At 29.7% G+C, this 14,628-nt stretch overlaps 1 protein-coding gene across 1 annotated transcript in view; it reads right to left on the bottom strand.

Moving 5' to 3' along the window:
- LOC118187483 (chitinase-3-like protein 1) overlaps nucleotides 1-14,333 on the bottom strand; it is a 38,099-nt gene extending 23,766 nt beyond the window's left edge. Inside the window, exons 1-4 of the mRNA XM_035357720.2 lie at nucleotides 14,179-14,333; nucleotides 9,456-9,553; nucleotides 6,001-6,201; nucleotides 1,173-1,429 (exon numbers count right to left, since the gene is read on the bottom strand). Of these exons, the coding sequence (XP_035213611.1) occupies nucleotides 1,173-1,429; nucleotides 6,001-6,201; nucleotides 9,456-9,519 (522 nt within the window). The 5' untranslated portion in view covers nucleotides 9,520-9,553; nucleotides 14,179-14,333. The remainder of the gene's footprint in view (nucleotides 1-1,172; nucleotides 1,430-6,000; nucleotides 6,202-9,455; nucleotides 9,554-14,178) is intronic.
- Between the last annotated feature and the right edge of the window lie 295 nt (nucleotides 14,334-14,628).

Raw genomic sequence — 14,628 nt, 5'->3', positions numbered from 1 at the left:
CGGCAAATAACTTCTTCGAAATTAATTTCGTTGATAACTGTTCTTTGAAAATGACGATAATTACTGTGGGTTTTAGTGAGACCGTTTTAAGTTGCTTATTTTTTAAATAAATTGTACTCTTAATAAAGAATGTCACTTCTAAATCAGACAAGTAACATAGGCAGAAAATAGTTCAGTTATTCACAAATTTCTGCCTGGTTATTTTTTAAACCTTGTGCTAAATGAGACGTATAGCGTATTGCAAGTTTTTGTTTAGAATTAAAAAAAGCTAAAAATTATATTTTGTAACATATTGTTAATTATTTTTCTTTATTTGGTTTAATAACTTTAAAAAATTTTAACATACAACATGAAGAGTCATTAAGTTCTTAAAAATGCCATGTAATATCAACTGCTCCCCAACCGGAAATTCAACCCGAATTTGAAAGATGGTGTTACCTAGTTCTTTTTCGGTGTACTGGTTAGAACAATCAGCTAGCAATCGCAAGACTGGAATTAAATTGTCATTTCTCTCTGATAAGAAAATCAACCCGATTCTTCTTAATTACTAGCTGAATATGTATGAACATTACTCAAGAGCGTATGAGTTGTATGACTTTTAATTTCTTGCAAGCTTGGTAAATCTCTGTCTAGTTGAAATAAGATTTACTTATTTTGTAAATATATTAAGCAGAATTGTTTCCGATTCATTCGATTTCTAATGGTAACTCTAGGAATCTTCAGTGAAACCCGGTTGAAAAACTGTGGCCATTGTTTACCAGTGCAATGAAATTCAATACACTTTGTCAATTTTTATCATATTGATGATGCATATTTATTTGAAATTCTACATATCACTTAACTTGAAATTTTGTAAATTTTGATAGTTTTCGCTCATTTGTGTAATTGCTCCCTCTTTTAAAGTAACTGTGATTATATTTTAATAGATTGAAGTGAAATTTTTCACTTTTTATAAAATTTGACAGCATTTGTCAAACTTCGAAGTATAAATTTGAATTTATATTCATGGATAATATATGTATTAATAAAACAGCAATGAATATACGAAATTAAAATCCTCGTACCTCTTCATGTGGTTTTAAATTACAATTAGTTACACACTATAAATTATTTTCTGCTGCGGTACGTGACAAGAACATTATTTGGCGCAAAAAATCCTTTTTAGACAATACCTTTAGAAGCGCAGCAAAATTCTGTTTGTCTTCTGGAGCTCCTCCTCGATTAGCAGGATATTCCCAATCAAGGTCAAGTCCGTCAAATCCATATTTCAAGAGGAATTCTACGCAACTTTTAATAAAAACACCTCGAGAGTTTGCATTTCTAGCCATTTGTGAGTACTTCGTAGAGCCTTCGTTCCAACCACCAATGGCTAGTAATGTTTTTAGGTTCGGATTTTTTGCCTTCAACTCGTTAAATCTTTGATAAGCGCCTGAAATTTAAAACAAATCACAGTTTCTAAAGTTTACCGTTCATGAGAAGAGTAATAAAATATTCTGTGTTAAGAGAACAAATATTATAGATGGATAACATAAAATGAAATAATTCACAAATTTTACAATCGATGAAAATGAAGAGGGAAGGTAATAGGACTGCAGAGATTGTTTTTCTTCTATTACTTACAAAATCGCAAGAATTCTTTACGATTCAGTTTGCAAGTATTTGTTCTTTTCTGTTAATAAAATTTGTTGTTCATTGTTTAAGACATGTCAAATAGGTAAACTAACTTTTGAACTATTTGTCTCCTTCTGTGTCAGTGTATTGCAATCGCATTAATCGAATTAGACAGCACTAAAATTTTTTTAACGACCGTGAATCTTAAGACATAAAGGAAGAATACATAATATTAAATACTTTATTAATAATCACTGGTCTCTCAAACGTTCTTCCTTTTGTTAAAAATTATCCATAATGTTTGCAAAGAAACAACCTTGTATCTGTCGTAGATTTTAGTCAACACTCTATCGATTTCGAAGGCAAACAGGTACAGGACCCTCTTCATCAGGGGTAAAGAAAACCGCAATGAAGAAGAAGCCACGATAGTATTTAATCTCGAAAAGCAGCCAAGTGAACAAGAACGTATCGCCGTCTGTCGGCATAAATAGCAACAAAAATTGAAAAATTAAGTTAATAGAATTTTAAAAACGTTAGGAAGGAGGGGATTGGAATTAAAGTCATTAACTAAACAAGATAAATCCTTATGAATATAAAAACTTCAAGAAAATCCAATTCAACAATCAAATAATTTTTGCAGACCAGGTGTCAAAATTATTATTAAATTACGAACCATTATTAGCGGACTACTATTAGAATTTTGATTTTGGATGCAAAAATTATCCAGAAAGCTTCTTCCATTGGTGAATTGTATTTTCCTAAAGCTTTTCACATTTATTAAGGATGTATCTTGTTTAGGAAATCCCAGTACAGTGTTAACACTTTTAAAATTTTATTAACTTAAATTTTCTCCTTTCGTTACTGTTTTTCTGACAGATGACGCGGAGCCGGGAAATCGCAACAAAGGGAAACGGGTATAAATACCACCGTGGCATTCCCTTTGTTGCAGATTTCAACTCCTGACGAAGGAAGACCTGTACATCTTTGCCTTCGAAATCGATAGAGTTTTAACTAAAATCTTCGCCAAATACAAGGTTGTTGGTTTGTTGAATTTTATGTCTTACTTTGTTTGTTTCATTTCTGTTTTTATCCGTAATGTTCCTCAACCAACTGAATAAAATTTTATTGAAGTCTTTTGCATTCAGTAAAATCAAAAAGCTTTTTTCATAAATTTAATTGAAATTCTCCATACCTAAAATATTCCCATATTTAATTTCCTTAATTTGATTTTATTTGTCAGCTTGCATTTCTTTTCAGGATTCTCCAGTAAAGAATGAGATATCTTCATTGTGTATAGAACGAGTGGATCTGTGTACATGGGCAGAACGGCCTTCTTTCCTGTATCAGAAAGACTTTAAAATAATGTCTTATTTCTTGAAATGCATTGAGACTTTAAAATTAAAATCAGCGGCAGAAACAGGTGGAATCTGCTAGTTCTTAAGGCTGAAGTTAGCAGTTCTTGCATTAGCAACATACAACTATTTAAAATAGTCTGCAACATAGTGTCTACCTGAGATAGGCAGTTTTAAGAATTGGACCTTGAAATCTTCGGAAGGAACACATGCAAAATGAAAGATAATTCCAGCATAAAATAGAGAATAGTATGCCAGTTCCACGTTGTCGTCTTAATCGCTCAAGCTCAGGAAAATTTAGTTGCAAATTTCAGTTATACATCATAACTTAAATATTTAATAAATACAATGTAAATTTAAAATTCACACAATTAATAAAAAGACTTAAAATAAACAAGCAGAAAAAGAGCAGTACTGAAAAGCGTATGGGATAAACGCACAATAAGGTATCCAGAAGTAACTGATAACGATTTCTCCAGTGGAATTGAGAAAGGAATTAGGTAACTATTGTGACGCTATATTAGTTGCAGTAATAAACAGGAAATAAAATAGTAAAAACAGTAACTTTACAGCTTTATAAAGAGAAAAGATTTTCTGAAATATTTGTGACTCCCTAGTAATTTTGCAGTGGTTTCGTTTTTTTATTGGTAGCCATATAATACCGTTGAACGTTGGTAACGCGATCTAGAATCAAATTCCGGTGAACGTACGGCTACCTTCATTAGTTTTCATGATTTATCTCATGCTTAAAATTAATGTGAGACAGTTCCCCTCAAAAACAACTTCCATGAAGATAGATATCTCTTTCTTTAAGCCAACACGTTTTCCGTGCTGTTTCAATTAAACATAAAAATTCCAAAACCGGTAGAAAGAAATAATTACGAAATTTCATAATGCTCTAGGAGGTAATATATCAAACAAGGAGTTTGTAAAACAAGATAATGAATTAAAGCAGAAATGAAGATGAAATGAAACGGAATTTATCGTATTTTATCAGATATACCAACATTTTTCTAGTGCTTTAAAATAAGTTTAATTGTATTACGGTTTTTTTGCCTGTATATATATATATATATATAATTTATTTCCTAAACAATATTGATTAATTGATTATATTATCTCCTAAGTTTAATTAAAGTAGAATTATTTTAAAAGAGTGAATCAATACTGGTAAGCTATATTTTGAAAGATGTTTTGAAGTAACTTGAAAGTAAAATGTTAATAATGTTTTAACGGAGGAATTAAATCATCATGAAGAACAAAATTTCAATTGTAAAAGTAAAATTAAATTAAAAGCATGTAATCATTGTCAATGATCGGAAATTAGTTGACTTTTCAAGGGGAACAAACCAACTCCCGTTCAATGAACAATAACTAATAAATAAATACGTAAATACGAAGGTGTTTCGTCTTTACTCGAGTAATAAGGTTAAGCTAAACTGGCAATTCTAGTCAGGCCAAATATTTCCGCGAACAGAAGGGATTATGCACCAATGCTGATACTCAAAGAACTTGTTCTTATGAAGCATTTTAGCCAATTCAATTTTGAGTGAAAAGCAATTTCTGTAGAGAAATCCGAAAAAACTCGAGTAACCGCCCCCGACACCCCCGTGTTTATGCATTTGAGTTCTATATTATTTGTAAAAATTAAACATTGGAAATTGTCATTATGAAATAGAATTCAAAGTATAAAGTTTATATAAACATAGAAGAGTACAAAATAAGATAAATAATGCAAACTTTGTAAAAACAAATCAAAAATAATATAAAAATAAAAAATATAATAAGAACAGTGAATGTACATGAAGATATAAAGGTCAGAAAAAGTATTAAGTAACTTACATTCTTTTTAGTGGGGAGTCGGCAAGTAAGTTACTTAATACTTTTTCTGGGCTTTATATCTTCATGTATATTCACTGTTCTTATTATATTTTTTATTTTTATATTATTTTTGATTTGTTTTTACAAAGTTTGCATTGTTTATCTTATTTTGTACTCTTCTATGTTTATATCAACTTTATACTATTTCATAATGACAATTTCCAATGCTTAATTTTTACAAATAATATAGAACTGAAATGCATAAACACGGGGGTGTCGGGGGTGGTTACTCGAGTTTTTTCGGATTTCTCTACAGAAATTGCTTTTCATTCAAAATTGAATTGGCTAAAATGCTTCATAAGAATGAGTATCAGCATTGGTGCATAATCCCTTCTATTCGCGGAAATATTTGGCCTGACTAGAATTGCCGGTTTGGCTTAACCTTATTACTCGAGTACGGGAGTTGGTTTCTTCCCCTTGAAAAGTCAACTAATTTCCGATCAATGACAATGATTACATGCTTTTAATTTAATTTTTCCTTTTACAATTGAAATTTTGTTCTTCATGATGATTTAATTCCAGTCCCCGTTAAAACATTATTAACATTTTACTTTCAAGTTACTTCAAAACGTTTTTGAAAATATAACTTACCGGTATGGATTCACTCTTTTAAAATAATTCTACTTTAATTAAACTTAGGAGATAATATAATGAATTAATCAATATTGTTTAGGAAATAAATTATTATTAACTTACTTTGCAGCAATTGCGCAAGTAGTAGTAACTTGTTTTCGCACTAAATGAATTTAAGATCATACAACATTATATATATATATATATATATATATATATGTACTATTATTAAGGATTTGATTTTTAAGAAAACTTCTTTGGTTTGAAAAATAACATCTTATCGGATTTTTATACTTAGTTATGATGTGAAGATTTTAGAACACATTTCTCTTGTCGATACGATCGATATACAGTGTATCGATGCACAGTTTATGTTTAATATATTTTATCGATCTTCTTCTCTGACTTATTAGTATTCTATATCGGAAGCCAAGTTGAAGCAAGAACGAAATAAAGCATAAAAATATAAAAATTAGATATTAATCATTAGGTTCTTTCAAATTTTCTCAAAAGAATAATGACCAGCGTTTTGAAATATGAATGTCAGAAATGATTTCTTGAACAAAGAGACTATTCTACTTACCAAGTCCCCAGTTTTCCTTGAGGTCTAGGTATGGATCGTAAGCTGCAATTTTGTTGTCATAACTCAATTTTGCAAAACCATAAATTAAATGTGTGCAGAGAAAGGGATCGATATCTTCGATAAGGAACTTTCCTTCTCCATTTCGGTAATTTGCCCAGCTTCCCAAATAACAGACGACCTTGTGAGACTTCGAAGCACCATCTACAAGAAAAGAAAAAGAAAATTGCTTCATATTTGTATTCATCATGAAAGTAATCTTTTTTGAAAAATTGAATAAAAGTAATAAAATGATATACCAATTTTATGCTTAATATAAATTCAGTGGAATTTCCCATACTCGAAAATGATTGATCTATTTTTGCAATTAAAATTTTTAATAAAGTAAAAATTAGGTATCATGAAGCTCAAATAATTAAAAAAATTAATTATGTTAACTTACAGCTATGCTTAAAATATGCAGTCGCGTGACAAGATATAGCATGTACTAGACAAAAGCTGCCGATTGATAACTATGGTGGTTGTAAACTACATATTCCAGGTAAAACTAATATATCCAAACCCAATCGAAAAGTATGATAGTTTAATTTATTTTGATATTCCTAGAGACGCCCTGGTTTTCGCATTTGCATTTAGTTAATTTTAGCTAATACCACTGCAGGAAACCTCGTTGATGACTGTGCCTTTACGGTGGGTACCCTTCTAATTTGCTGAATTTGTGACGCCAATTTAGTCAAGTCGTCTTGAAATGAAAACAAATATTTGAATTTTCGGTAACTAAGCACTAAAATAACGTAATACACTTTTAGTGGCACGTGTACTCTAGTTTATGAAATCCTGCTCCATACCATTAAAAAAACAGTTGTTGCCTTAAAATAAGTATTTGCATAATTTTAATATGAAATATTCATCAGGTACATTCCAATAAAAATAATGCATGTCGAAATGTATGGTTTAATATCATACATAAATATATGATCACATGTTCAGAGAGCTTTGCACCCCATCCATAAAGTAAATAACAATATATGAATGATTTTTATCTCACTGAAGGGGTAGTCTAACCTTGAATTTTATTGAAAATAATTCAAATTTAATATAAGTGCTTTTAGTAACTTTGCAGAAATGATATTCACTAAGTCAATATTAAAGTCACTTTCCTGCTCTACTACTCAGAAACTACATGGCCTGACTTTAATGGTAACAGTAACAAGGTAGTCTTAACAGAATCATTGGTCTGGAACTTAGTATTCTAAAACTTTTCTATTTCAAGAACAGCAGTGACAAAATATGGGCCCTTATACTCAAGGAGGCCATGTAATGGCCGTATGGCTCATATCTAGAATAGCATTCTGCAGTAATACTGAAACGCTTTGCAGCCACACTGCGAAACATATCCAAAGCCTGTTCCAAGCATAGGCTACATAGGCTTTCACATAGGGTACCGATTTTTGGTGGGTGCCAGCTAAGTGGCTTTCATAAGCAAGAAATAAATAAAAATATATTTTGCTGTGAATTATTAATATGCTAAATTTATATGGCGTGCTAACTGTACTGATTATCTTGAGTGACAAAAATGCTGGAGCCGGGCCTGAAAACATCTCTTATCTTTTGCAAAGTCCTGTAGAAATAAAATTTAACCTTTGCATATCCTTAAAAGAAAGCTCAAAATGAGCAAGCACTCTTCAAATAGTGTGCTTCACTGTAAGAATTTAATTAAAGTACTTGATCATATAATGAAAACTTCCATTATATGATTAAATATTGGGAAGTATTTCATTATGTCATTAAACCTTTTGTAAATTTCGCTATATTGTCAAAATCTTGATGTGTTCCACTTTATCATGATATTATACCACTATCTTTTCCTGGTCATTCTCTACTCTCCTGCAAAGATGTTCTACCTCTTAAAAACATTCTGTGTAATTTTCTTTCTTGTAGTTATTTATTTAGAGTTGAATAATTAAACTTTTAATACCGTAAAATACGATTTGATCTTTCACAATTATTATATGTATTTTCCAGTTTTCAGGTTAATAAAATGATAGAAGCTTCACACTATTTTTTTCTCATAACTACGCAATAATATCGTCTCTCATTAAATTTACGGAACCTTATAAATCTGAACTCCTCCCTCGCTACATAACAACCGCTCAAACCATTGCTGTTTACCTTGATGCCTTTTAAACATACTGGAGCTACGAGCAAGCGAAAACTAAAACTATTTCTTTGGATATACCTGATTTTGTTTGTTAATTTTTGCGTTTATTTATTTTATACAGTGTAAAACACTAAATATAATCGAAATTCAAGCAAGAATCTTCGAATTTTATGATATCAGCAATACTTCAAATGTTCAGTAAAATTTTAAAGATGATGTATTAGTAGTCATATTAATTCTAAGAATTTGAATTCTATAACGACATGAAGAAAACTACCTTTCAAATTTTACTATCGTCTTTTTTTATTATAATACAAACATAATAGTCTATATTATTGCACAAGCAATGTTTTTTTTCTGTATTTATAATGCAAGCATCAATTATACTCTAGCTTCTAGTATAACCTTCTGATTTCCGTCTTAATTTTGGTAAACAATAATCAGAATCGGCTCCATGCTCAGGCAACATTAACAGCCGCCTGGGCCTTCAAAAATTGAAGGAATCACCTAAGCTGTTCTCGAAAGTGACAACTAGATAAAATATTTTAATTTGAATTGTTAATGTTTTACATTTATGGGAAACGTTAACATTATTAATCGCCTGGAGCGTCAAAAGTGCTACACTGTCATTTTCTTTGGGGTAATGCATTTAAAGGCGATGGATTATTTTGACGCCATCCACAGAACATATCTGAAAGTCTTATTGTTTCAGTTAACTAAAACTGATATTGAAATTCGCCAACATTTACTCATTGGTTCTCATTTATAGAAATCTGTGGCATATTATGAATTCACGAGTCATCATATAATTTATTCGAAATTGTATATTTATTCACTGAAACATTTTGAATATAATTGGTCCATTATGTATAATGACTTCGTAAAAACGTTTCATTGCTTAAAATAATGATAACCGCTCAAAAATGTTTTAGAAGTCTCTTCAAGTTTTAGTATTATATAAATGTACTCAGATGTACAAGAAGGAATGAAAATCAGATTATTGCAGACCATGGAAATAATTATTTTGAATAATTCTTAAAGATAAACGAATTATATACTTAGAATTAAAGTTTCAAGTTCAGTTTTTCAAAAAGTATAATTTTAATAAAAAAATTAACTCTAATTTTGGGGAGATCATTACAAATTCTTTCATTCTACAAAGAAGAAAATAAGAAATAACCAAGAAGATATACCTTTTGTTTCGTACTCTAATTATATGACATGGAAATGAAAGGAAATGAGCAGTAAATTTACCGATAATAGACAGACAGAATAAATAGCAGTTCAAGATTCTTACTTGTAATTATATTTGGAACGACTAACAAAATGGCAACGACTCGAAAACATCGGACTGACATCATCTTCGCTGATCCTCTGACTTACAACTCTTTGAACCTGAATGAAAATAAATGATCAGTATTATGAGCTTTGATATTGCACGGCAGTCTTCATGGAAACATTTCAGTAGATTACTACTTGGAACTTTTATCCGATTCAAAGTATTCCAGGGAAAGTTAACCTGCGCGACGAATTTGAGAGTGACAAGGACAGAATTTATTACCCGAAACACGACAACATCCTACAACGCAAAACATTTACAGGTCCTTGACTTTGAGGTTTTCGGTAGCATTTAGGAAAGCTGGACAGATCGGGGAAACTTCGAAGCATATTTCTCAATAAGTCGGTCTCGATTCACATCAAAAGGACCAATCTTGTGAATTTTTTATCATCATTCAGTGTCTTGAGGAGCGTCGAATTGACCTAAACTACATAGATGGCCATTGTACTCGCTTGGCTTCCCTTCGCTAAACTCATATTTTTAGAGCGTCGCATCGTGTATTCATAATTCATTTTCAAAGAAGATGGGAGCGTTGAACGATTGTTAGTATTTCCAATTCATGTGATGTAAATTTAACGTTATCACCGTTTTGGAAATGGCAAATTGAAAACTGCGTTATCATCCTCTTCAAATTGTTTTCATGATGTTTCCAGACGTATATTTTGTTCATTCGAAACGCTGATTTTTTTCAATTACTTTTAATATTATTAAAACTTACACTATTTTTAATTACTCAAACCAAATGACTACACTACATTTATTCGAAAATGAAATTTCATTACAAAGAAAATGAATGTTGAGGTTATTATACGCTTACTTTTGCTTTTACTTTATTCTATTGCCTGGAATAGGACAAAGATTTTTTTATTGATTTTGCTAAACAAATATAGAATTGCAAAATTTTTTTAAATACCACTATTTTAACACTAACAGGATGCATTAAATACTTTGACGAAAGTGTCAGCGATTCGATAAATCTAAATGCTCGGCTCGAAGATTTAAATTAATTTATTAATAAGCTATTTTAAATTGTAAAAAAATTGTTTCTTTATTGTGTGATAGAATACTTAATTATCATTCTGAAATTTCTCTTACCTTTAAACTTGGGGTATATTTTATATTTTTTATTCTATATAGCATTTAGTAATTTATACTATATTGCTGCATTCTATGTTTATCAATGAAATTATTATATGATTATTATAAATTAGAAAGACAAAAAATATAGTTGTCTTACGGAAATAAATTCTCTATAGTCTTTTTTCCTCCAAATTCCTATCTTAATACATAGACATATACATTAGTTCACAATTACATTTTCAGTAAGGAATTTATTTGTATACTGCACTTAAAAAATATAATCTTTAGACTCAGCTAAGTAATTATCGGGTAATTTTATTTTGAGTTTCTGAAATTTTTCTTCAGCTTTTAGCCTAGAAACGTTAAAGAAATCAGATATTCTAAAATTGTTTATTTACTGTACCTCATGAATAATAATGCATTATTTTCTTTTTACCGAAGTAAATTATTTTTTACATAAATACCATTAGTGATTGAAATAAATAATTATTACTTGAGATTTGAAAAGTTAACTAAGGCAATTTTTATAAATTTCTGCAGTTACTATCTTAGGCAGCAAAAAATTAAAAGCACATATTATAATACTTAATAAAAGGAAATGATACATACCTTATCATATGATAATCATGATCTATCCTACGAGAGCGAAATATAATCTTTAATGTTCTTGGTTCTTAAGTTAAACATTTCATTACAGAGATATCAAACATGTATATTATTTCATTATACCGAATTTTGAAACAAGATTTTAACATAGATGTAAAAAAGCACTTTCATAGGAAGTAATTACAGCTGTAGTTTTATGAAAAGTAAATTTTGGAGCACTAGTAAAACTTTTATGAAAATAATGTAAGATCAGAAAATTAGCATTTGAAACACAATGGGGTAATTATTGCGAGTTTGGTTTGCAGTATATATGAATAATTTTTTATATATTTATCTGAAATTTTTATTAATATATTTTGTGGGTATAATGAAATGTGGCTTATTATATTGAATTTTAATTGAAACGTTTAATAAAGTAATCATTATTAATTTGTTAAATATATGCGTTAAAGGTACTATAGCAATAAAAGAACTAGTAAATTGCATAAGTTTTCCCACCCGTAGTTTCTAAGTTTAAATAGAACCTTCTTCACCAATTGCATTTTCCCCCTTTCAGTTAATAAGGTTCTGTTTAAAATTCAATCCGGTAAATTTACGCAAGTTATGCTGATTCTTGTTGCTGTAGTATCTTTAACATTGGTTCTTCGACGTGTTATATTTCCACGTGCCCTTCGACCTGCAATTATTAATTTATCTTTTGCAAAATCTTACTTGATTTTATCTTATGTAATTGATAATTATAAATATAAATTATATTAAAAAAGAACTTGGATTGTTCTGCATGTAGTAAAATTCCTAAGCCGTGTATTCGAATAGTTATGTCCTTTCGTGTGAAGCGTAAAACAGATAAAAATTTTAACTTAGTAAATAATTTGCTCTACAGTATGATGCAGATCAGATTTTAATGTAAAGCGACAAAGTTCATTTGCTTAGAAAGAGAAATGTATTTTCTTAAAATTACGAAATTACAAAATTCTAAGAAGTATATTAATTACAACTAAGAATTTTTAATTAAAATTAAATACACACCTTTCCGCTGATACATGGGATACTGTTATTAAATTCAAAAACGATTTCTATGGTTAAAGTAACAAATTTAGATTATTCATAGTAACATTTACATCTAAACTTTAATATGGTTTGTGTTACTCTACGTGATTAAAGAAGGAAATAAATTCAACGATCTTTATGTCTACCGTGAAATTTTCTCTTACCATTCCCCGAAGTGTATCGACGAATGTATAGTCGCAGATTTCTCATATTTTTTCTGCAACTTCCTCATTTATGAAAAGTTATTAGGAGGAGAAGGAAGAAAAGAAGTATTCTCCACCGATGTTTTTAGTCTGTGTTTAAGAGTTTAATTTCACTTATGCAAAGCACTGAAAAACCTCAAAATTTGATTTTATTATATTAAAAATACAAATTTTATATACTTGTTTATGTAAGTAATTAAATGATTATTATCTTTAGTTTACAAAATTTATTTGTATCTTTGTTAAAGAAGTTATGTAAGTATAAATTGTTAAATTAATTCCCTTTTTGAATCGATTTAATGTTTGAAACTCAAAGTTACAAGATTTTGACAATTTAATGTTTCACTTAGTTTGATAAAAGAATGGTTAGCATTAGTTTCCTTTTTGCGAATATGATTAGATAAAACAATAAATTTTGTTTTCAAATCTTGTGCTCTGACAAATTTTAAAAAATTTTTAAAAAAGTAATCGGGCCGCTAAAATATATGTGAATGTGTAATCTTGGTCATCTGTTAAACATTTTCGTAAATTCGTCAAGGTTTCTGAAGCAAAATATATTTAAATTAAAATTATTTTCATTAAAAATATTTTATTGTAAGCATTGTATTTCTCGAAATAGGGTCTGGCTTCATTAAATGATAACCACTAATATTATTTTCCTTTAAGCACAGAAGATACTGTTGGTTTGTCCTATTTTGAGCTGGTTTTTATTTCAGCATGCCTGTTTATAACATTTGTCAGATGTTAACTCTTAACCCAGAGTTTCTTAAACTGTGAGTCGCGATCCCCATGGGGGTCGCGGGACCTGCAGCAGGAGGTTGCCAAAAATTTTAGCAGTTTTATATTTCTTTAACTTATAATAATTTTATAACTACCAAATATTTTTACACAATGTATCTGAAAAAAAGATAAAGATAAGACAATACAGACAAAGAAAAAAAAAAAAAAGCGAAAACGTTTCGACACATTCTTTTTATAATATAAACGTTCATTTTCCTTGCTTTGCACGTGACGCTGTCATTTCGTTTGTTACTTTAAAATTTTCACATATTTCTATGTCTTAAAATTAGAAACTAAAGTTAATGACTTAAAACTGCAGTAATATATTACAGTACAAGTGAAAAAACTGACAGTTTCACTCAAGCGTGTGTCGGATTTGCGCAATGCTTGTAGGGTCCCACAAAATTTTCGTAAATATTATGGGGGTCCTGGTGGTCGCGAAAAAAATCTCAGTGATAAAAAGGGGTCGCGACTGAAAAAAGTTTAAAAAGCCCTATCCTATCATTTGAAGGTGTCTTAACCTATCATTTGAACACTTTTAGTTCGCAAAGGAAATTGACATGTATGAGATTGTAAATTATTAAAAAGCTCCACAAACAGGAATACGAACAAAATTGGTTGCGACTAGCCAAAAAATGACTTTAAACAATTACAATTCGTTACTGACACTTTAACAGATGCGGGAAATTTATTGCGGACGGAGTAGTCTTAGGGACGGCACTTGATTGGTAACGGATTAACGTAAAATATCAACTGATTTTCTTCATCTTTTTTTATTTTCCTTTTCCTTTAATGAAGTTTAATAAACAGTAAATATAAATAGATAGTCTAAAGTAAGTGAATCAAGGTTTTACGATTCTTCTAATGTTAATTAATGATGCAAAAAAATCAATGACAAAATCATTTTCCAACAAATTATTACGCTAAAAATATAATAACACCAAAGAAAAAATGGCCTTTACCTTTCACCTATACCACTGACTGTCCAGTAGCAAAGAGAAAAATCGATTAACAAGGTTTTAAATGGAACCTTTTTATTACTTATTCAGATTCGAAGATATTTTTATATATTACTGATGAATCGTATCACGCTACTTTTCAAAGTCAGTTTGAATTGTTTACACACTCTATCAGTAAAAACATAAAGACGTTATTTCTTTATCCTAACAATGAAAATGCGATCGCTGACTGTCATGTGTAAGAAAAATTTATTACAGGATGCAACTAATCAATTTCAGTGAGTTTTTTTAAAAAAATATTATAGTGGGTAGGACTGTTATCTGCGGTTTAGGGGATGAATAATGAAAAAGAATTACCAATAATATCCTCTTGATAGGATGAGAGATAAAGCAATCATTGAAACAGGAACTCTTTACTTTCGCATTCACATTCAATGCACTTTACAAAACAGT

Source organism: Stegodyphus dumicola, chromosome 7, assembly GCF_044657685.1.
Source record: "Stegodyphus dumicola isolate Sdum_Otavi_A_Nest chromosome 7, ASM4465768v1".
Classification (NCBI taxonomy): Eukaryota; Metazoa; Arthropoda; class Arachnida; order Araneae; family Eresidae; genus Stegodyphus; species Stegodyphus dumicola.
This window is presented reverse-complemented; position numbering and strand designations above follow the sequence as displayed.